Source organism: Eleutherodactylus coqui, chromosome 1 (assembly GCF_035609145.1).
Source record: "Eleutherodactylus coqui strain aEleCoq1 chromosome 1, aEleCoq1.hap1, whole genome shotgun sequence".
NCBI lineage: Eukaryota > Metazoa > Chordata > Amphibia > Anura > Eleutherodactylidae > Eleutherodactylus > Eleutherodactylus coqui.
The window spans coordinates 81,290,619-81,315,470 of NC_089837.1; the positions used below are offsets into that span (position 1 = coordinate 81,290,619).

General features: G+C 46.2%; 1 protein-coding gene across 2 annotated transcripts; it reads left to right on the top strand.

Annotated features, from left to right (window-relative positions):
- LOC136621853 (ribonuclease H1-like) lies at positions 1-23,159 on the top strand. 2 transcript variants are annotated; one of them, XM_066597647.1, is made up of 9 exons: positions 1-66; positions 3,879-4,074; positions 4,660-4,781; positions 6,873-7,037; positions 10,632-10,731; positions 16,964-17,018; positions 20,326-20,410; positions 22,674-22,798; positions 22,879-23,159. In XM_066597647.1, the coding sequence occupies exons 2-9, from the start codon at positions 3,941-3,943 to the stop codon at positions 22,978-22,980; spliced, it is 888 nt and encodes a 295-aa protein (XP_066453744.1). In that variant the 5' UTR covers positions 1-66; positions 3,879-3,940; the 3' UTR covers positions 22,981-23,159. The 2 variants fall into 2 exon arrangements, with proteins under 2 accessions (XP_066453744.1, XP_066453753.1); XM_066597656.1 differs by lacking the exon at positions 1-66 and adding an exon at positions 3,657-3,776.
- The last annotated feature ends 1,693 nt before the right edge of the window (positions 23,160-24,852 follow it).

Sequence of the window (24,852 nt, forward strand, 5' to 3'; positions counted from 1 at the left end):
GCTGACTTGTGCAGCATCCAATCAGGAGCTGCGCGCTGTGAGCGGGGAGCAGAGGAGTCTCGGCAGGTAACGTACGGCGCCGTGTTCCCGTATGACTGCGGCTGTACTAGTAACGGTCACTCATCTGCCATGATTGCAAGACTCCAGCTCCCAACATGCTGCCGGCCCCGGGGAATGATGGGAGTTGTAGTTTCCCAGCTGCAATGTGCGCTCCTCCCATATACCGGTAGTTACAGCTAGTTGGTTAGTCCTCCTTCACACGAGCAGATGCGTATTTGTGGAATGAACAATATTTTTCTCCTTTACACGCACATACGTGTATTTTACTGCACTAGGAATGTTTATGGCAATCAAAGAAAAACTGATTGAAATGGCCAATTAGTGTGATGGGTTCCAGATGTGTTCTTGCAGTGCAGTTGCGCAGTATTTTGCGCACCCCCTGGCGTATTTTGCGCCCCCGTTGACGTCTGTGGAAACTTTTGATGCACAACTAACTGTACAGGATAATAGAACTTCCTGCGATTTCTTGCGCAGGAAAAATACTGGCATGTAAATGACAGGGTTCTATTCTGAACGTATTGCATGCATACATTTTGCGTGCACGAATACGCCCGCGTGAAGGCGGCCTCGGCCATATTAAGTATGTTCACTCAGGGCAGACAAGCTGCGGAATCTCTGCAGTGCAAAATTCCATTTCTAAAGTCAAAATCGGCCCCACATCCCCTGACTAGCGGGTCGCTGCTTACTAGAGGGTGTCCGGATGCCCTGTCCGGGCAAGAATTGCGTGGTCGAGGGAGCGCTGGATCTGCCGCCATCCGCTGTGACCAATGGAGCAGATTTGGACTCGGAATTTGCAGTGGACTGTTCAATTGTGGAAGTTCCGTAGCATTCGCGCGCCGTGTGAGCAGACCCTGCCATCAGAACGTCCCTTGTGAAAGTGGCCTCTTTTTTAAAATTGTGGGTATTGAATTTATGGCGATTTATATAGTTGGCGATTTAAGACGCTTTCACACCTGCTTCGGGGTCCTGTTTTACCGCTCCGTTTGAGGAATCGCCAGGGCAGATGTCACCCTTCACCTAAGTTTCTTAAAGGGTTTTTACAAGTCAATGGAAGCTGTCCGATCCGCGGCGCGTCGCGGCGGGAAAGCAGAAGTTTAAAACAAACTACTTTGCATGTGTGACGGCCGGCGCTTTCACAAACATCCACAATGAAGACCCGGATAGGTACGCACATTCCTTGGCTGAAAGCAGGGTCGGATTGCGCTGCGGGCTCCCACATGCAGAATCCAACCTACCGGTGGGCATGAGGCCTAAGGCCGGCTGCACACCAATGAGTCGGGTTGTGGGATCCTGCACCAGCATCCGACCCTGTGCCCAGCCAGTGACCACCCCCGCGGTACCTGCTTCATCTGTACTGCAGACTGCTGTGGGTACCACGACCTTGACGCAATGTTAATTGTGGAAGGGCTGTGGGTCGGACAGCTTCCACTGACCTCAATGGAAGTCTCCATGCGGACACTGCACACAAATAGAGCATGCTGCATCTTTTTCTCCACAAGTGGAAAATCGCAATTGATTTCCGCTCGTGGGCAAGAAAAAGTGATTTCTATAGCATGCTATGGGTGATATATGCTGCTAAACCTGCAATGCAAATATCCCCGTGTGCAGCCAGCCTTACTGTTCTGCTTTCCCGCGGCTGAAAGGCGATCAGCAAGAATATGGACCATTGTTCAGTGTAAAAGCATGCAGAGGCCGGATGACGGACGAGAATTAGTTTGATGTTCAGTTTATGCGTGCCTTTAAAAAATAATCAACGATCGTCCCGTGTGAACAGGCACGCATCTATGAACGACCGCCGGAGTACTGTGAAGGGAGGCGGGCGGCCAGAACGGTCCGCGGCTGACTCCACCTCCATTCGCTCAGTGATGACCGTAAGAGCACAAGGACGATCATTGCTGGGACGGTTTAAACCATGCTTGTTCATTCTTTCTCAGTCACTTATACAGCAAATGCGAAAGACTGAACGATTTTAGTCTGAGCGAGCCAACAATGTATGCAGGCTGCCCGAGAGCCAGCGAGCCCGCCGTGACGTCACTCGTTCAAACGATCATCAGCCCATCTAAAAGGAACCTTAGTTCTACGTCCCTTTTAGATGAAGAGCGAGTGATGTCATCGCTAACAAAAACTGACCAGTTGGTTGTGCGGTCGTTGGCTCGTGATTAACCTGAGTCATTATTCTTCACTTTGACTCGTTTGAACTATAATCGTTCCATCTAAACGCAGCACTAAACTCCCCTCTTATCTTGTAGATGGGAGATAACTGTATGATCAGTGGGGGTCCGACTGCTACAAGGGACCGGTGTTCTGTATGAATGGAGCGACGGTCGACCATGTCCGCTGCTGCTCTGCTCATTTTTCTATGGGACTGTTGGAAATTTCCTTTTATTGTCCAGTTTACTCTTGGGCTGGGTTCACACGAGGCGGAATTGCCGGGAAATGTCTGTGCTGACTTTCTGCACGGAATTTAGACCGCGTTTTTAATCCCGGGATTAGCCAGCAAAGTGGACGAGATTTGCAAAAATCTCGTCCACACACTGCGGCCAAGCTGCGCTGAAATTGACGTGCGGCATGGAAATCAAAGACGCAGCATGTCCATTTTCAGTTTCCGCAGCAGACGCTCTGCTCTCAATAGGGAGAGATGGCCACAGCGGAATGCAGGCGGTAAAGCTCCAAAATCCCCAGCTAAAGCCAGCGTTTTTTTAAGTTGCGCTTATCCCGCTGTTTTTTTTTTTGTGGTTATTCCCCAGGATTTTGGACTCGTGTGACCCAGCCTTAATATTCCTGATGTGATTGTTCCTGCGACTATCTTGCGTCTACGGCCAGCTTTAGGAAATGGCTATATTCAGCCCTTGTGTCCGGTCTTCTACGGGATCACTCTAGTGAATGGAAGTAGCTGAAGAAATGTATAGTCAGTCATTTGAATGGTCCATGCATAAAGCACATATGGGGAGCTTGACTACTTCTTCCTATGGCACATAAGGATGTACAGGAGGAAACCGCTATGGATGGGATAAGTGAGACATTTCAATAGAGATGGATTTGTCCCACTCCTAGAGAGCTGCCAGTATAGATAAGATGCGGAATATGTTGGTGGTATATAAATAAAGATTAGAGATGAGCGAGCATACTCGCTAAGGGCAATTACTCGATCGAGCATTGCCCTTAGCGAGTACCTGCCCGCTCGGAAGAAAACATTCGGCTGCCGGCGGGGAGCTGCGGGGAGGAACGGAAGGGAGATCTCTCTCTCCCCCCCCCCCCCCTGCTCATGGCCGCAACTCACCTGTCACCTGAACCTTTTCTTCCAAGCGGGGAGATACTCGCTAAGGACAATGCTCGTTCATCTCTAATAAAGGTATTAGAAGGGTGGAGGGGGACTGTCAGGATACCCCAATAGATATTACATTGTAAATTTACTTGTAACGCTGCGTTTAGATGGAATGATTATCATTCAAGCGAGCGAAAGTGAACAATAATCGCTCAGTCTAAACGCGAGCCATAAAAAGAATTGTCCGCTTATCGTTTGGTTTAAACAGCAATTGTTCAGTCTCTGTATTCGCTCTACAGGGACTGATCAATGCATCTATCTGTCTAGACAGGATGCTCGATTGTGAACGAGTTAGCCGTGACATCACTCGTTTATCCAATGAGAATCACCTCCTCGAAAAGGATCCCAAGGGTTAAAAAAAAAAACTTGGGAAACGGGCAAAAATAAAATGGTAATAGAAATGTGTCCGCTAACGCGATATGCTTCTACTCTTATACATCACTATCCTACATTATTGCACCTTGATGTCATGTTTGTTCCCTTCGCTCCGCAGGATGTCCGGTGTTGGTGGCCCCTATAGCATGGCCGTTACCGCCTAGTTATCTTCTATAGGAGATGTTCAAGATCTCATCAGGCTTCTTATCTCCATCTCATCTGCTGTGCGCAGCGTTGTCGGCTGTCCGCTCTACAGTCGCCACAATGTTCTATGCTGTAAGGAAGGGACGCAACCCAGGAGTCTACAACACATGGTAAGAAAGCCTTAAGACAGCCAGGGCTGGCGAATACATGTACTGGGACTATTGGCCTTTTACATGCACCAGTGATTGTGAACGAGCACCCATGGGTTACACGGCCCTCTGACGTGGGCTTCTTGCCGCCTACAGTTACTCTTTCTGTAAATGCTCGGAAAGTTCCTCAATGCTTGACCATAAGGAGGAGAAAATGAAGGACTGTAGGCTGTGTGAACAGCACACGGATGTGAAAACAGCTTGTGTGAAGTACTTTAACCCTTTCCAATCCACTGTCTGACATCTGAAGACATCATGATTTAAGGCTGTGCAGCTCCGATGTTGGAAGACGTCCGTCGGGTTCTCTTACTGTATATTGCCAGCGGCTCTGCTGTCGGAGCCTATCCAACGTGTCACCTCATGCAGTACTGGCTTTAGCCAGCAGATAGCGCCATTATATAACGGCAGAAAAAGAGTAAGCCCCCTAGGAAAACCAGGATACAAATTGGATTGGAAAGGGTTAAAAGCCACTAAAAGTAGACAGCGACACTTCTAAACTGTTTATCTTTATTTTTTCCCTCTACTTCATTTCTATTACCAACCAAGGGACGACTGTAAAGAACAAGTGGACCGCTTTCCAGCAGCAAGGTATAAGAAATTTGCATCAGAGGAAGAGGCCTGGAAATTCGTGAGGGACAACCCAGAAGCTTCCTCAAGTCATATAGAAAGTGAGAGAAAACCCATGATTGTACCGTAATTATGACCAAATGTTTAGATCCCAACAATCACTTCTTAGAAACCAATTTTGGAGACTCCAGTGATTACAGTTAGGGAAGGGGGAAGCAGTGAGCGTCTGCGGCAGGAGAAATGTAGTACTGCATGGCACTAGAGATGAGCGAGCATACTCTTCGCCTTTTTCGAGTACCTGCTGGTTCGTCCCAGAAGATTCAGGTGGCGGCGGAGGGGAGCGGGGTGGAGAGTGAGAGAGATCTCTCTCTCCCTCCCGATCCGCTCCGCACCCCCCCCCCCCCCCCCCCCCGCCGAATCTTCAGGGACGAGCCAGCAGGTACTCGAAAAAGGCGATGCTCTCTCGAGTAAATCGCCTTAAAGAGTATGCTCGCTCATCTCTACATGGCACCCATACAACCATTTAAGTATTCTTATCCCCAGGGTATACTGAAAAAGGCTGATAGATACAGGTCCCTCCTCTGGGGATCCAGCCGCCCCCCTTGCCCCTCCAGCCTGGCTGTGTGCAGTGGCCAGAGTAGTTGGGAGTGCAGAATGGGAATACCTCTTTAACACTTTCCAATCTAGTGTCAGCCCTCGTTCGAAATTAAGATTTCCCTGCATAGCTTTGATATCGGACGTTGGCCGAAACCTGTTTCTAACAGCATGCAGGACAGCTCTCTGATGTATTCCAGCATTATCCTGTATACTGTGACATGCACGTGCAGAACAGTGCTGGCCGGGATACTGTTGGAAATGTGTCGGCCCTCGTCAGACATCTGTGCTGTGCAGGGAAATCTTAATATCGGACTAGGGCCGACACTGGATTGGAAAGGGTTGTCAAAAAATTGCTAATAAAATCATCATAACGGTTCATTTTTATGTGTTTCTGTTGAATAATTCCATAGAATACACAACACACTATCCCAATAAAAATAAGAGCTGGGGAGTGTGCGGGTGGCAGGGAGATTGGATTGGAAAGGGTTAATACATGGTCACGGATGAGGTTGATTTAAATAAAGACTGTTCTTATGCTTTTGTAAGGTCACAGACACATATGGTAGATTTCTTGCTGATTTTCTATGTAGATTAGAAGGCATGCTAAAATTTCCTTGCAGTTTGATTAAACCGTATGCACAAAATGTAAAGCCATGCAGATTCATTTTGCTGTCCTTATCTGCACCTATGAAATCCCACCACGTCCTACCCCCCCCAAAAATTGCAGTTTGATGTGAAGAATAAATGTGGAGGGCATAAGGCCTCCTTCACACGGGCGACACCACATCGCTGCCGGAAAATCGCAGTGATTTTCTCACAGCAATACCGCGATTCTGTAGAGCTACAAAGTTGCATGTGATGCTACAAAATTGCGCGATTTTGTAGCATCACATGGAAAGATTTTCGGGGGGGGGGTCCTGCCCCGAAAATAAGCTGTAACTAAAGGAGAAAAGAGAAAAAAAAAAAGGATACATCACCTATTCTGCGCTGTCCGGGGCGCCGCCGCAGCTTCTCCCCAGGTACCAGCACTGATCTTCTTCATCTTCTGGCCGGGCTGACAGCTCATACAAGGTGATGTGTGTGTGTGTGTTTTTTTTTTTTTCCTGCAGCTAGGGCTTATATTATAATTTTGACAGTAGCATTTGCTACTGTCAAAGTTGCATCGCATCGCATGCAAACCGCGTTTCGTGCAATTCGATGCAACAGAGAGGAAGGCTCCATAGGGAAACATGGGCTACAAAACCTCATGAGTCGCAGGCATATGGCCGGACCTGCGAGGTTTGTGTGTCATTTTGTAGCATGCTACAAAACATCTCATGTGTGAAGGAACCCATAGGAAAGCACGGGCTTCACATACATGCGATTTGTAGCATTGTAGCAACGCTACAAAATCGTGCGACTTTGTCGCCCGTGTGAAGGAGGCCTAAGGCAACTTATGTTGTCCTATGGTTCTGTGATGCAGAGACTGGTTCTATGTAAGACTTGTTGGGTGACTAAGCTGCACTGTTTGGAGGTGGCTGAAAATTAAGGTTTTCTTGAAATCCCCTAAATGTGAGACTGTAGTGATTGTAAACCCTTCATGTAATGTTTTGCAGGTAGTTCAAAAAACCAAAGCTGCTCTTACGTGAAGACTTTATATCATGCCAAAAGACCACTTCCAAGCTCCATATCCTCTACAGAGCAGTCCGCTCCTAAACGAACCAAGCTCATCGACATCAGCTCCCTGCCACCGATGCGCGGACAGTCCTTCACCGAGATGGGTACACACTTCCCCTAAGTTATATTGCTTGTTAAAGGGATTCTGGCAGCAGGTTCATGCTGTCCGAACCAGGGGCAGGATGCCTACTGCTCTGTAAGTGTTTTATTCTGAAGCGCTGTGGCATTTCAGAATGAATACACTTTGCAGTTTGACTCGGAGCTATGGGTGGACCGAGTCGGCTCTGACTCAAACTGCAAAGTGTGTTTATTCTGAAACGCCACAGCGTGACCATTAGATAGACTAAATGCCCTGCTCAAAATGGGCAGAACCAAACTGCAGAATTTTTGTCCTGAACTTGGAGGGTGGCTTTAAAGATCTTTTCCTGGACTTGATTACACTCATTGTCAAAAATCAAGCACCTCGGAGGAGTTGTCGGAATCTAATAAAACTTTCTCTGTGATTGTAGCTTTCATATTACTACAGATAGTCCCCTACTTGCGAACATTCGACTTACGAATTTCGCAAGATACGAACTATCTGTCCTGCACAGTATGATGTAATGCTATGGCATTACATCATACTGTGCCGGGACCGGGCAGGCTTCTATCAAGCCTGATAGAAGCCTGTCCGGTCAGATCGCGGTTGCTAGGCAGCCGGGGGCCTTCTGAAAGGCCCTAGGGCTGTCTATGCAGAGCGCCTATCAAGCCGTGCTCTTGATAGGCACTCTGCATAGGCAGCCTTGGGGCCTTTCAGGAGGTCCCCGGCTGCCTAGCAACCGCACAGCGTCCCGCGTTCTCATTGTGGGACGCTGTACGGGCCCCCTGAATGTCGGGTGCAGGCTGTTTCTTACAGCGGGCACCCGGCGACAGCAGTTCTGACAAGCCGCGCCGCTCGTCAGTTCCGACAAGCGGCGCGGCTCGTCGGAACTGCTGCCGCCGGGTGCCCGCTGTAAGAACAGCCGGCACCCGACGTTGTATGAAGCGGGATCCACCCGCAATCCCGCTCCATACAACCATTTGTTCGGACTTGCGAACAAATTGACTTGCGAACAGGCTCCTGGAACGGAACCTGTTTGCAAATAGGGGAGTAACTGTAAGTGATTACATTATCAGAGCAAAGAATTTATTGTGGAAAACTGACGCCTTGAAGGGAGGTTCTAGTACCCCATTGTACCACCTCTAGCTTGGATACAAGATGTGATACGGGCGGGCATGAAGGCTCTAGTACCCTGTTGTACCGCCTCTAGCTTGGATACAAGATGTGATACGGGCGGGCATGAAGGCTCTAGTACCCTGTTGTACCGCCTCTAGCTTGGATACAAGATGTGATACGGGCGGGCATGAAGGCTCTAGTACCCTGTTGTACCGCCTCTAGCTTGGATACAAGATGTGATACGGGAGGCATGGAGGCTTACAGATTCCGTATTGTATCCTGCGGCATACTTGTCCACATTTCCTGTAACCGAGCCTCTAGATCGTCCAAACTCATAGGCTGCTGTAGTTGGTGTCCCAGATGGTCCCATACATGGTCTATTGGTGATAAATCTGGAGACTGCATACCATGTAAGTGTACAATGTTGTGGGGGCTTCCTGTGACACCCTTGTGTGTGCGGCCGAGCATTATCCTGCTGCCTCGTGGAAGCCGCCATGAGAGGAACACATGTGGCTGCAGGATGTCCTGAACGTATTGCTGACCTGTCATTGTCCCTCGTACTACTACTAGGGGTGACCGACTGTTGTGTGTGATAGCCCCCCAGACCATTACACTAGCAGGGGGCAGTGTGCCGCTCCACAGCAAAGGCAAGGTTGAGCCACTCACCCCTAGGTCTCCAAACACAATCACGGCCATCGTCTGGGCCCAAACTAAACCTGAATTTGTCACTGAAGACAACCCAATAACAGTCCACTTGAGTTTTTCATGGCACTGATGCAAACAGAGGTGATGGTGTGTGTCAAAGGCCGTATATGTAATGGACACAGTGAGACCAAATGTCCTTCAACCAGACTCCTGGAAATGGTTCCGACAGGCACACAGGGGTGTAATGATGGTGCCACGTGTCTCTGGATGGCGGACAATGAAACAGTTGCAGCTGCTTGTGCTTGTCAGACGTTCCGTTCTAGTAGTGGTCTGTTGGGGGCGTCCTGAGCCCAGTCACTGTGTGTGTGCACTCAAGAATGTACTTCCCATCACCTCCTAACAGTCTGTACAGAACGGCTCAGGTGGTGGGTGATATGACCATCCAGTCTCTTGCGTTTCAATAATGTGCCCCTCTCAAACTCTGTTAACTGGATGAAATCTCTTCTCTGCGTCATAGAGGCGTCTAGCGGTCAACAAGCGGAAGAAGAGGTCACTACACACAAGGAGCCTCGGAGAGCCTTTTTATAGGTCAAGGAACTTGACCACTTTAAGGCGGGGTTCACACGGGCGGATTTGCCACGGAACTTCCGTCTGGAATTTCGCCGCGACAAATCCGCCTGCAGCCCCTAATCCAGGGATTAGCCAGCCATGTGGACAAGATTTTTCAGAAATTCACCGGCCGCAGCATGTTCATTTTCTTCTTCTTCCGCTGCGGCAGCGCTCTCCTCTATGGGAGTGACGGCCGCAGCTGAAGAGCGAATGGCTAAGTGCCACGGGTTTTGAAGCAGCGCTTCTCCCGACAGAAATCTTGTGTTTTTTTTTGCTGCGGCTAAACCGTGAGATTTCCGCCTGGAATTCGGCATGTGAGAACCCATTCTTAGAGCCACGGGGGACAAGACCATTCATCTAATCACACAACAACTCCAATCATTTGCATATCTGCCTGAGATGGAACTGCATGCTGAGCTTTGCAGTACAACAACTCCAGTGTGCTTGCTTTTCTTTACAAGGACGGGCTCACTGTTCTTGGCCCCCGCTGTCATTGCAGACAAAGCCAGGAGTTGACAACTCGATTCACTTTGCAGTTGGTAACTGAAGGCACAGCTCCCATTGTATTAATGGGGGCCGTGCCTGCAATTACCAGCCTGGGTTGCTGCAATGCAAATCGATCTGTCAGCTTCCCGCTCTGCCACCTGATATCAGCTGATCGCCAGTGGTTCCCAGCAGCAGACCCCCGCTGATCAACTATTGATTTCCTATATGGAGGTAACAGAAAGCTCCTTTTAATCCAATTCTCCTGTGTCCCTGCTGCTTCTCTTTACACTCCTGGTCTATAGTTATGTCACATCATGTGCCAGCTGGGGTGATATGTCCTCCATCCCCGTCAGCAAAGATTGGCAGCAGTGATTGTAGAGTGTGGCATCATGGACAATGCTATATCATAACTAAATAAAGGATCAGCGGGAAGTGAGGAGATCAGCGTGTAAAGGGGGGGGGGGGGAGGGCAACGACTGATAAGTCTATGGAAAAGTTCTCTTTGGGACCTCACACGTGCGGAATATTTCTGCAGGATGCACCTAAAGACGCAGACACTTCTGCCCCCAAATCTGCATACATTGCAGGTTGTGGAGTATAGTCTGCAGCAGTAGATGACGCTGTGTCTTTTGGTGTGTCTTGGGTGCTGAGCGAAAGGTCCCCTAGAGTTGCCTTTTTAATGCATTTTGCGCTAAAGTGAAGCTTAACACTGATGCTCTGAGAGTGGTATTCATGGTATAGGTCACGTTCTATCTCTTCACAGGAGACTCCACCGTTGTGTACACTGATGGCTGTTGCTCCAGGAATGGACGGTTAAAGGCCCGGGCCGGCATTGGGGTCTACTGGGGTCCGAACCATCCATTGTAAGTAGAAGTTAGAATTCTCTAAATGTTGGAGCATTAGTAGGAGCGGTACGTTTCTGATGTCAGTCTCTGGATGTGTGTAAAAATGACACAACAGCAGGACTGGCTTCACAGAGTCCGTTTAAAAAAAAAATTTTTTATTCTTTGCAAAAACTCCACTTTTTCCTGTTTGGAAGCAGCGACATTTGTTATAGGGAAACGTGCTGCATCCAGGCGTTTGATATAGGTCAATGGTAAAATCTGAAGCACCCTACCAAGTTTGCAGTTTTTCTCTCTCTTTTGCTGGCTGCGTTTGGTAGGTGTTTTTGTAGCATTTTTTTTTTCCTAAAAGAAACCAGTCCTTACATTTGAGCCCTATAAGCCACATTATGGGGCTCAAAGATGAAGGAACAGGCAGTCCGAGGAGCGGTTTCCAACTCCACTACTTCGGGAGAGTTTTTACAGTCCCTGGATAACCTCCTTAACCCCTTCCCTCCCCATGACATAAGGGTACGTCATGAGAGCAGGGTACTTCCCGCAAAATGACATACCCTTACGTCAGAGGGATAGCCGATCTCGCACTATCCCGCAGCGGGAGTCGTCTGTCACTAGTAGCCGGCCTCCCGCTGCGACAGCGGGGGGCATCGGAGATGCGCCCCCCCCCCCGCTGTTAACCCCTTCTTTGCCGCAATCTATGTAGATCGTGGCAGGGAAAGGGTTTACAGAGGGAGCGCGCTCCGTCTGTGACTTTCAGCTGCCTTTCGCGATGTTATCACAGGAGCCCAGCTGGTTGCTATGGCAACAGGACGCCAGATACCGCGTCCTGTATTGCCATTGCCTAAGATCACTGTAATAAGCGATAAGGCATGGCAGGAGAGAAGCTCTACAATGCCTTATCGTAGCAATCATCAGTGCTGCAGTAAAAGTCCCTCAGAGGGACACAGATTGTGTAAAAATAAGAGAAAAATAAAGTACAAAAAATAAAAATGTCAAAAAAAAATGTTAAAAAACCCTTTTTTGTAATGCTTTTTCTCATATTGGCATAAAAAGAATAAAAACATCCCACATATTTGGTATCGACATGTACAATAAATTGAACGCTCTTTTTATCCTGCACAGCAAAAAGCGTTTTAAAAAACGCTAAAAAATGGTACCAATAAAAACTACAGCTCATCTCGCAGAAAAAAAGCCCTCACAGAGCTCTGTCCATGGAAAAATAAAAAAGTTATAGAGCTGTGAATGCAGTGAGTTTAGAAAAAAATAACTTCCTAAAAAGAGTGGAAAAACCTAAAAAAGTAAGAATTTTGGTATCGTTGTAATCGTACCGACCCACAAAAAAATGTAGTGTATCATTTATGCTGCATAATTAACGCTTTAAAAAAACAAAAAATATATGGCAGAATTGATGCGTTAGGTCCATTACCCACATCCGATGTGTCATTGCAATACACTAGTACATTAGGCTTCCAGAACAGTAAAAATTAACATTTGGCACCCATTTTACTAGACCTGGGAGCAGTTGTGTCTGACGAGCCACACCACTTCCCCCACACCCTGTTAAACTTCTCCGGGCGTTTCCTATTTTTATAGACTTTTCACATGGCAAGGTGGAAATAACAATGTTCTGCCACTTTGATAGCGTTGGGGGACGCCTGTCCATCCATCTTAGAGCTATCGGCTTGCGAACCAGAAACGGACCCTTGAGAATAAATATCCGGTCATGAAATTGCCAGTGCTCCTCGTTCAAAATGCCCACCAAGATATGCCCGGGTCGAATGGGACTGCCACTTCCATTAGCCGACTTAGAAATTCTGTGACCTACCTCCGGTACACATAGAGGTTAAATGATTAAAATGTGCACCCGGTGCCTGACACAAATGACATTGGTTGGATAGGCCCCCTGTTCATCTTATAGAGCCTAGTCGGTGTTGGATAGCACTCATAAAGTATATACAATTGGCGATTGGTATACGAGGACATTGCCTCCTCACCAGTATGGGAGGGGATAAGCTCCTTCCATCTATCCATTACAGCCATTGGTATAAAGGAAACTTTAGAATGCAGTAGATGGGTATAGAACACCGATGTCAGACCCCCGGGGCCTTGAGTGCACATTATGCCTATCAGAGGGTGCAGAATAAAAGGTTGTCTGGGTTCTGGAAATTGTGCCATAAGGGCATGCTGGAGTTGCAAGTTTCTATAGAAACCAGTCCTTGGGACCTGGTAGACTTGCTGTAACTGTTCAAAGGAGGCTAGTACCCCATTAATATATAAATGTTCTAGCATGGTGACTCCCAGGCTTACCCGGTACTGCTTGTCTGGTAAATTCACAAGGCGTGGCAGCGCTCCATTATCCCACAGAGGGGTTTCCAAGGGGGTCCCTGCTTACTTGGTCAGTGTTTTACACGTCTGCCAAACTCTGACTGCCAGTTTGTGACCAGGTACCTTCTGCTTGGCCAGTAGCTCTGACTTTTGCAAAACAACCCAGAGATGTATTTCAGACCAAAAAAAATTAACCCCTTAGTGACCAAGCCTGTTTGCGCCTTCGTGACGGAGCCAAATTTTGGAAATCTGACAAGTGTCACTTTAACATAGAATAACCCCGTAAAGGTTTTGCATATCCCAGTGATTCTGACATTGTTTTTTCACCACATATTGTACTTCATTTAGGTGATTAAAAAAAAACGATAGAATTTGTAAATATTTATAAAAAGCGCCAAAATTTGGAAAAAATTGTCATTTTTTTTCACATTTTCAATTGCAATATCTCAAATATGTCCAAACATACTGTACAAAGTTTTGCTAAGATATATATTTCCATCTGTTTACTTTATCCTGAATGCACATTTGAAAACTTGTGTTTTGTTTTTTTTTAGGAGATGTACAAATTTAACATTAGTTATTAACATTTTGAGGAGTATTTTGTTTTCCTGCACCAAGCTAAGATTGCAAAGGCTCATAGGTGTCAGAATGATAGATACCCCCACAAATGACCCCATTTTAAAAACTACACCCTTTAATGTATTCACTGAGGGGGGTCAGGAGTATTTTTACCCCAGTTTTTTTTCCAGGAATTAATTACCGTATATACCGGCGTATAAGACGACTTTTGAACCCCGAAAAATCTGCTCTGCAGTCGGGGGTCGTCTTATGCGCCGGTAATACAAAAAAAAAAAAGTGTAAAAAAAAAAAATTTTATTACTCACCTCCCACGGCGTCCTGTCGCGCTCCGGCAGGATGTCGCTCGCTCCGGCAGGCTGTCGCTCGCTCCTCGTCCCCGCCGCAGCATAGCTTTCTGAATGCGGGGCTTGAAATCCCCGCTTCCAGAAAGCTAATACACACGCCGGCAGCCATGACAGCATTGAATGGCTGTGATTGGCTAAAGCACACGTGGCTTCAGCCAATCACACTATTCAATGACATCATTGAATGGCTGTGATTGGCTGAAGGCGCACGTGTTAGCAATCACACCCATTCAATGATGTCATTGAATAGTGTGATTGGCTGAAGCCACGTGTGCTTTAGCCAATCACAGCCATTCAATGATGTCATGGCTGCCGGCGTGTGTATTAGCTTTCTGGAAGCGGGGATTTCAAGCCCCACATTCAGAAAGCTATGCTGCGGCGGGGACGAGGAGCGAGCGACAGCCTGCCGGAGCGAGCGACATCCTGCCGGAGCGCGACAGAACGCCGTGGGAGGTGAGTAATAAAATTTTTTTTTTTTTCTCCACTGAATACCGGCGTATAAGGTGACAGTTGGGGGGTCGTCTTATACGCCCCGTCGCCTTATACGCCGGTATATACGGTATAGGAAAAAAAATAAAATTTCATATTTTTTGCAAATATGTCATTTTAAAGGCACTTTTTTTTCCTATAGAGCCCATGAAAATGATGATTTACACACACAATGGAGAACCCCACAAATTACCCCTTTTTGAAAACTAGACCTCTTAATAAATTCATCTAGGGGTGTACTGCGTATTTTGACTCCACAGTTTTTGAATAAAAAACCGAAAGGAGTAGCCGGTGGCTTTCAGAACAGATTTTTGCTTGAAGGCGTTTCAGGCCCCAGTGCCCACTTGTAGAGCCATTGAGCTGCCAAAACGATAGAGAACCCCCACAAATGACCACATTTTCAAAACTAGACCCCGTAACGAATTAATGTAGCAGTCTACTGCCTATTTTGACCCCACAGTTTTTGAATGAATCTAAGCAAAACAGAAGGAAAAAATTACGATTGCAATTTTTTTGCAAATTGCGTTATTTTAGAAAAACAGTTTTTGTTTTGTACAGCTTGCATAGGAATGAGTGGTGAGGTGTTCCTAGGTTCTGACATGTATAGTATTACATATTTTGCATGCAAACCTATTCTTTCCTCCCTAGATCCGATCCTAACACTCTAGTATGATTCATGTTGCGGAATCATTAAGGTCAAAAGCTCTATGCAATAGCAAACGGAGATGGAGAGCGGACAACCCAGCTGGGGGTGCCCCCGTGTAGGGAAAAAGAGGCCAAGACCATTCACCATGACCATGGCTACCGGAGAGCTACAGAATCCACTTAATAAATGAGTCTCTAAAACTCCAAAGTATCTCTATCAAGTATGGCCATTTGACAGAGTTGGGCGCTAGAGCCCAGTCTGACTCTCACCTCCAGCCCACCTGTGTGACTACCTGTGTTGGAGGTAGACCTCCCTGCTTGGTCCGGGTGTATGATTTCTTTTATTGTTTGGATTAGGCGTTAGGCCAATATCTTAGTAGGGATCTTATAATCGGTGTTTGAGAGAGATGAGCCTATATGAACCACATTCCTCTGGGTCTTTATCGGGCTTCAAAATGAGCACCATGGTAGCCTCTGTTGTGGCAAAATACCACTAGAGGGCGCAAGTGTGGCGTTACCAGAGAATGACGTCCTATGACGGAGGAATAAAATAACAGAGCCCACACAAGTATGGCTTCAGCGTATGGCTGACCACAATCAGGCAGCTTTATTTATAGCCCCCATACATTGGGGTGTCACAACATCATTGGACGGTTTTCAAACATCTGATTGGTTACTTTAGCCATTAAATTGCATTCATTGGATACATTCTGACTTTATTAATGGAGTTCCAAGTTGCGCAGTAAATTTTCTTAAAGTTCTTCTCATCTCAACATATGTGTCCCTGCACATAGCTAAAACCACACGGTCATATGGCTTATCTAGTACATTCCATGGCTCTAGTGGTCTTAGAAAAAAAAAAATCTGTGACCTTTCACCTAGATTCAAACTTTGTGGTGGAATATCCAAAAACATTAATTCCAACATTACTTCAATATATATATTACTTAGTCCATGATTGTCAATAATCAAATGGCATCCTTCACACCTCCGACAGACTCTGGGAGACGGCCCTCCCCGAATATATGCTGGAATAAGGAAAGCAAAATAAGACTTCTTTAAAAGGAAAAAAAAATTATAGTTTGCATCACCGCATTCCACCATCACAGCTATGTAAGGTTTTTCGTGTTTTTTGACAAGTTGTAGTCTTCATTGTTACCACTTGGGGGTACATGTGGCTTTTTGATCTTTTTTATCCCTTTTTTTTTTGCAGGACAAACGGAGCTGAAATAGCAATTCTGACATTTTTTTTCAATTTTCAGATCATTCACCATGCAGGATACATAGCTAAAGGTTTTCATTGTACCTTTTTATTATATGCATATTTTTATTGCTGTTTTTTTAATTCTTTTAAGTATTTTGTGGGGATTTTTTATTTTACATTGGAATTTTTTACTAAACTATGTTGACCTTTTTTGACACTTTTTCAGTCCCTTAAGGACCAGGAACTTGCGATCGTTCGATCGATCCTTTTGTAATGCAGTGAACTATGCATATGATGTCAGCCTTGTTAGACTCTGCGGGAGACTGAGTGACATGGCAGACATGGAGGCCTTTGTCAGGCCTAAGCTGCCATGAGAACCCATCAGCACTTTGTGATTGTATTGTGGGGTGCCGATGGGTAAGAGCCCGAGCCCCGCACCTGTTTGTATACTGTGATCACTATTGATTGCCGCATGGCAGAGTAAACTGTCAGAAATGCAGGTTTCTCTGCTCCTAGCTGTCAGACAGCAGAGTCCCGCTTCTTTCCAACACGGGGCAATCCGTCTCCGGTTAAACCTGCACCGCCGTAAAAAGGCAGAGGTTTAAGGTCCCTTAGTGACCTCTTTAAAAAGGTCTATAATCCTAATGATGTTATGTTTGTCCATAAACAGGAATGTGGCAGAAAGACTTGAAGGAAAGCAGACGAATCAGCGTGCTGAAATACAGGTAGTTTACTTTACTTCTAAAGGAAGCTTAATGCCAATTTCTACCTCTTAACAAAGTTGTATTTTAGGTCCAAAATTCTCTGCTGATCGACTTCTGTATTATGCATGACGAGCAATCTGCATGTAATATGCAGGCTAACTACAATCATCTGCGTGAGCCCTGAGACCATACATTCTAGAGAGGCCTCCACTACTATGATAAAATTGGCGCGCAGTGGAGTCCAATGTTGCACCATCTATTAGAGCTTATTCAGACAAGCCTATCTAGTTTTGGTCCATGAAAAACTGAATGACTGACTTAAAATCCATATGTATGGCCGTGTTGCGTCTGTACTAGAGATGAGCGAGCACCAAAATGCTCGAGTGCTCGTTACTCGAGTCGAACTTTCCGCGATGCTCGAGGGTTCGTTTCGAGTAACGAACCCCATTGAAGTCAATGGGCGACTCGAGCATTTTTGTATATCGCCGATGCTCGCTAAGGTTTCCATTTGTGAAAATCGGGGCAATTCAAGAAAGTGATGGGAACGACACAGCAACGGATAGGGCAGGCGAGGGGCTACATGTTGGGCTGCATCTCAAGTTCCCAGGTCCCACTATTAAGCCACAATAGCGGCAAGAGTGGCCCCCCCCCCACACTGTCGGCATAAAGATCTTTCTCCTCTGCCATAGCTGTAACAGCTGTGGCAGAGAAGAACGATGTTAGCCCATTGAATTCAATGGAGCCGGCAATACAGCTGGCTCCATTGAAAGCAATGGGCTGCCGGCGAGCGCGGGATGAATTTTCGGGAAGGGCTTAAAAATATAAGCCCTTGCCTGAAAATCATCCTAAAATGTGTAAAAATAAAAAAAAAATGTATACTCACCTTGCCGCTGAAGCCGGAGTTCAGCCGCGGCCGGCCGGCAGTTCTCCTGAACTGCTCTCTGTAGTATTCAGCAGCCGGGGATTTAAAATCCCTGCCTGCTGAATGAGCTGCCTCTGGTCACAGCCTCACCAATCAGAGGCAGCTCTCACTCACACCCATTCATGAATGGGTGTGAGTGAGAGCTGCCCCTGATTGGTCCCTGCGCTGAGCCAATTAGAGGCAGCACTCACCCATTCAGGAGAACTGCGGCCAGCCACGGCTGAACTCCGGCTGCAGCGGAAAGGTGAGTATACATTTTTTTTTATTTTTACACATTTTAAGATGATTTTCAGGGAAGGGCTTATATTTTTAAGCCCTTCTCGAAAATTCATCCCGCGCTCGCCGGCAGCCCATTGCTTTCAATGGAGCCGGCTGTATTGCCGGCTCCATTGAATTCAATGAGCTAACATCGTTCTTCTCTGCCACACCTGTTACAGCTATGGCAGAGGAGAACGATCTTTATGCTGACATTTTTTATTTTTACACATTTTAGGATGATTTTCAGGTAAGGGCTTATATTTTTAAGCCCTTCCCGACAATTCATCCCGCGATCGCCGGCAGCCCATTGCTTTCAATGGAGCCGGCTGTATTGCCGGCTCCATTGAATTCAATGGTCAGTGCTCGTTTAATCGAGACGAGTACCGCGTGGTGCTCGTCTCGAGTAACGAGCATCTCGAGCACCCTAATACTCGAACGAGCATGCTCGCTCATCTCTAGTCTGTACGCATAGTGTGCGCCTTCCTGTTTTTACTTCCGTATCATTCTATTCACGCAGAATAAAACAGGAGGTTTTTTTTAGCATTACTTAGCAATGCTAAGTGTAAAGAAAGGCGTGCATATCATTTCTGTGTGCTTTGGGGAATTTTTTGCGCACCCATTGACTTGAATGGGAGACATTTTGCAATTGTTTCTTTCTCCCTAGATCTGCCCCATACTCTTTATTGAGTCCAGCGTACAAACACTATTCTGTGAGCTCCCTCTAGTGGCCAATGGTGTTTGCTCATAATTTTGGTTGTAGGTCAATGATCATTTGCAGATCTCTATCAGAAAGGCGGAGCTCCAATTGCTGTAGGGATATGTAGATTTTTGGATCTATTTAACTAAAAGCAAACAAAATGGCACTCAAATGTTAACACTTTAATTCCTTCCCGCCTAGGACGTAAATCTACGTCCTGGCTGGGAAGCAGATCTTGTGAATGAACACAAATTTACGTCCTATGGATGACCGGGCGCGGAAGCAGAGTCTGTTTTGACTGACAGTTGGCATCTTCTTGCAAACAGCAGGGTTCAGTGAGAACATTAATCCCTGCTTTTAACCAAATGCACGTGATGATTAATAATGATCGCAGCATGGCAAATGCTATTGTTCATTTTGCTTCCCAAAGAAGCAATAGAATTGATTAAAAAATTCATATGTACCCCAAAATAGTGCCACTATAAAATACAACTCATCACACAAAAAACAAGCCCTCACACAGTTCTGTCGATGGAAGAATAGAAAAGTTATGGGACTTGTCAAGAAAAAGGTTTTTAATCGTGGAGAAACCTAAAAAACAATATGTAATCTATAACTTTGTATTGTCATAATTGTACCGAACTGCAGAACAAATGTGTCATTCCTGGTGCGTGACTAACACTGAAAAAAAGGCATAGTTGATGATTTTCTTCTCCCCCGTCGTCCAAAAAAATCTATAAAGTTTATATATCCCATAATATGTACCCCCAAAAATCCTGTATGGCAAGTGCTGTAAATGCTTTTTTTTGTTCATTTTGCCTCCAAAAAAAGCAATTAACTTGATCAAAATAAGCCATGTTACCCCAAAGTACCACTAAAAACTACAGCTTGAAACACGAGAAACAAGCCCTCATACGGCCATGCTGACAGAAAAATAGAGTTGGCTTTTGAAAAGTGGAGATGAAATTTCCCCCAAAATAGTCATGTCATTAGGTCCAATATAGGCCACGTCACTAAGGGGTTAAAGTGCACGTGTCAAACGAGGCCCACAAGCCAAATCTGGCCTGCCACCCCTTTTTATGTGGTCCGCTGGTTATGCATTAAACTTAAAAGGGGGATTATCCGGGCAGTGCCTGTCGGGATACACCGAGATCGAGTCGGAAGCCACCGCTCCAACCCCTGTGTTGGAGCCGTCATTGTAATTGCAGCTGCAGCTCTCATTGAAATCAATGGGACCCCAGCCTGCAGTTACAAGTGCAGCTCCCATTGATTGCAGTGAGAGCTGCATTTGCAATTACGAGCGCCGGCCGCCATTGAGTATTTGTGCCGTGTCTCTCGCGGGCAGCACATAGTGAAACACGGCCGTCTGAGCCTGGCCGCAGTGTTTGTGCATCTGTAAAGTGTGTATGGAACTGCAACACTACGTTTTTATCTATTTTGTTTTTTTCCAGGCAGCTTGTAAAGCACTAGAACAAGCTAAAAGCGAGAACATCACCAAGCTGGTCCTATACACAGACAGCATGCATACAATAAATGGTAAGAGCTACACGCCGCACAGACTACTAAAAAGGGTTTGAGTTTAAAAGCAATAGATAAAAAGCTTCCAGGGGGACGAATGTAGTATAAAGTAGCCTTTCAGATGGCCCTCTGGACGTCCGCTGCTGACATGGTCCTGAAAGCTGCTTCAGCGGTCTCTGATCTCATGCATTGTTAACGTGATCCTTCAGCTAATCATGATCGCTGTAGCAGCTTCCTGGATCAGTGGGCCATGCAGAAGGTAAGTACGGTTTTGGTTTTTTCAGTAGTTTTGCACCATTATCTGCCCCCCTTTTTAGGGCAGATCATCAGTATTTGATCGGTGGGGATCAGCTGCTCAGGCCACTGACGTCACGTTCACCATGTGGTCTGAGAACTAATTAGTCCTATTCAAGTGAAAGGGATTGAGCTGACAAACAGGGTGTCTAAAAAGTGTGGAAACTCATAACGATTAAAAACTATTTGGCAGACGGTGATCCAATTCAGGGAAAGGCAAAACCTTGTAGGCCATGTGACCAACATGACGGCTATTTTAAATAACACCATCAGTTCTCATGCTCACACAGGGGATATTCTTCATTACAGGCCATGTGAATGATGGCGTTATCTAAAGTACAATGTGCCGACATCGTCCTCCGTCAGGTGTGGCAGCATCGGCAGTTCATAAGGCTGCCACTTATGTGTAGACAAAGATCGTTGTATGGAGACACTCCTAACTCCACATTAGAGGCAGATGAGGGCTACATTGTGAGTCCCTGCTGAATGAGGCCAGAACAGCGGTTGCTGGTTGTTGTTGATCAGGAACAGAACTTGTTTCTAGGACTTTAGAAAGAAATTTGGCAACTGCATTGTGGGTAATAGGAGGTCTGGTTGGGTGGCATTGAGTGAAATCTGCAGCGATGGCACGTGTGCTTCCTTCACCTGACATAAGGACGATCTCAACATGTTCTGCTTGAGATAACCTCATAGTTCACATTGCTTGTAGAAAAGTCACTGCCTTAACATGAGAACGAATAAAGTTATGTTAAAATGAAGCACATCATTGTTTTTCTGGTGGGATTTTTTACCAGTGTGATATATCACACCCATACCTTGGAAAAATTAGAGTTGAATCCAATATGGCGGTATTCAAAATGGCCGTCATGTTGGTCTCATGGCCCAACAGACTTTCCCCTGTAGCTTCTATGCAAAACTAGATCACCATCTGCCAAACCATTTTTATTCTCTATGGGTATTTCCACACTTTTGAGACACCCAGTGCTCGGTACTGTTAGGCTGAATTTACGCGGCAGGTATTCTTGCACGATTTTCACACGTTGCGACACGCACAAAACTCCCACAGAAATAGACCTTATTGTTTGCTATGGGCCTATTCACATGGGCAATTTTACTCTTGCAGCATCGCATGTTCTATTTTTGTGAGTTTCGCACGAGAATACAACATGCCAAGAACATGGACGCAGCGTCCGTGTTCTGCGCGATGCAAGTCACGCCTGAGATTTGGCTGTGTAAATACAGCCTTCCTATGAAACCCAAGTGCTGCTGTCCCTTCACACCGCTGATTCACAGCAGACCTCCACCATTGGATAGTGATGACCTATGGTAAAGAAAGGTCACCAGTACTGGCGCCCTGGAAAACCCCTTTAAGGCCTGCGTCACACGGATGTATTTGTGCAATGTACAGCAAATAGGACCCGTTCATTTCAATGGGTTATTTCACAATTGCGCTGTGCATAAAAACCGCAGAATGCTCTGTTTTCCTACGAACTGCACAGGAAGAGAACTCAAAGAATTCGGCCATTCCAATGGCTGAGAACATCGGTCCGTGTTTTCTTTTGCACACAAAAAATACAGTAAGCTAGGCACGCAAAACGCAACAGACATTCCGCAAATACGCTTACGCTCATGTGACGCTGGGCGTCATTGCAGCGGTATTTCCGTGCACACTTCCTGCACGGAAATTCCGCCAGCGGCTTTTTATCCCGGGATAAAGCAGCAAAGTGGACGAGATGTGCAAACATCACGTGCCGTGGCCGATCCGTTGTGGCTAAGCCGTGTTGAAATTGACATGCTGCATCTTTGAATTCTTCCCTCGACTCCGCGACAGCCGCTCTCCTCTCCATGCGGAGAGATGACCGCTGGCCTTCAAAATCTGCGGCGAAAGGCTGCGGGTTTTAAAGCTGCCTTTCTCCCGCGGAAATCTCGCAGTATGTCCGTCATTCCGTGTGACCCCAGCCTAAGTGTTGTTGTGTTTTGTTGGCAGGTATCACTAAGTGGATACATTCCTGGAAGGTGAACGACTGGAAGATGAGCACTGGGAAGGAGGTGGTCAATAGGGGAGACTTTGAGAAGCTGGAGAAGCTCGCACAGGGGTTGGATGTGAAATGGGTGAGTATAGACTGATGATGGCGCACACGAGCCCGTTGTCCTCCCATCTGTGACTTGCGTCTATCATTCTGTCACTTCAGATGCATATCCCCGGTCATGCTGGTTTTGGAGGAAATGAAGAAGCTGACAGGCTCGCCAGAGAAGGAGCTAAGAAAGCGGCAGTAGATGGCGATGACTTGTAAAGAGATGGACATTCAGTTCTGAGTTCTTACAGTATACGGCCTGCAGGACTATGTGGATGTGAGGCCGACGCACAGCTTTAGGTCTATTAACACGTTACTTAGCGTTTGCACTACTGATTTTGGACCTTTGTACGTTTTATGATTTTTCTCTCCAGGAATAAAGTGGCCTTTTAATGCTGCTTTTTTTTTCTTATGGAATCTGGATTATCAGTTTTTCTGGTTTCTGAATTCAATTTTACTACAAACTCCACTTTTAAATTTAGATGTGTTTTTAGAAAAACTATAGGGGTATACAGCATAATCGCTGAGGGCAGTCCGCCGTGGCCAGATCTGCACCTAAATAGTAGATTTATGTCCAAGGGGGACATAATCTTCACTTGATCCAAGTTTTCTACGCAGTTTGTCATCCAAAGTCCCCAAAAGTGAGAATTTTTGCAGTCCATGCAAAAACCACAAACCCAGTGATGGCCACAATCTCCCCGAATATAGGTTTTGCTTCCCTAGCATAAACCACCTCCTTGTCTAGCAGAAGGTTGAAACTGAGCAAGATGAAGCATTACTAGCAGAGCTGATGCAGCCGCCTACTGGCACTACTCGTTATAATAATGTGACTCAACTGGATATATGACCACGTCCTGCTTGTGACGCCAGCAGCTCATGAAGGAAGTGACGTCACGTGGCCTGGCTTGGTGTTTGATAGGCTGGCTACTTTACACATCACTCGTTGTGATGGGTAAAAGGGGCAAGTTGCAAAAAGGGATAATTATTGGCTGTTTGTGAACTGTGGTGAAAGTGTATGGTGAGTGGACAAATGGCCCCATTGGGAATAACCGATATGTAAACTGCAGAGCACCATTGCTGTGAAAGGTAAACATCCACTAAAAAGTTTAACTGATGGGGTACAGCGCATTAGCCAATGGCATATCTATAGGGGTTGCAGTTGCGACCTGGGCCGAGAGGCTCCCCTTGCCACTATAGCGAAACACCGGGGGAATCCTCCCTCCCAGCGTGCGGCCTCCGAGCAATTATCTCATCGCTAATGCTAAGCTATAACTATTCCTGTGCCGCGCAGGCTGAGCTGGTGGAGTCGTCGGGAAGCCTAGCAGTAGCGGTCAGGCCCGGAACCGGAAGATGTCAGAACGTCAGTGAAGATAACGGCAGAACTGCGGTGCATGGGAGGCGATATGGAGCATGCTGGTGTAACCTGAATATGTTCTGTATATGATTATATATGGACAGCTGGTATCAGTTATCTAGTGCAGCTGCCGCCATTAACAGGCTTTATTTATAAACTGCCTAGTCTAAGGCCCCTTTGTGACCGCCGTAAAAGCCTGTACAGCTGGTTACTAAGAGGTAAGTTGATTTGCACAAAATATGACAATTCTGGCACAACTCTATTAACCCCTTAAAAACCAGGCTGGTTCGTACCTTAAGGACCAGACACTTTTTAGGGATTTTTGCCCATGTGGTTTTACTTTTTTTTTTTTTTTCTTTCAGCTACTAAAATTATTTTTGCTGATAGGGCTATTTTTAATATCTCTTTCACTAACTTCATTTTCCCCGTTTTTTTTTTAGTTTTATTGGCGCTAAAAAGCTTTTAAAAAAAAGTTTTTTTTAGTTACTTGATTTTAGCGTAAATATACTATTTGAATTCGTTTCATATACATCATGTTTTTTTCTTTTTTTGTTACACACTTGTTCCACTGTTGCTGGTGCAGCCATAGGAGCCGCAGTTACAGGAGAAATATCCCCTGTACTGACCATAGTCACTGGCAGAGCTGATCAGGGTCTGCTAGGACTCTGCATTTCTGCTGTGCCAGGGGGATCCCGGGGGTCACATGATCACCAGTTCTCGCGTAGTGGAAGAAACAC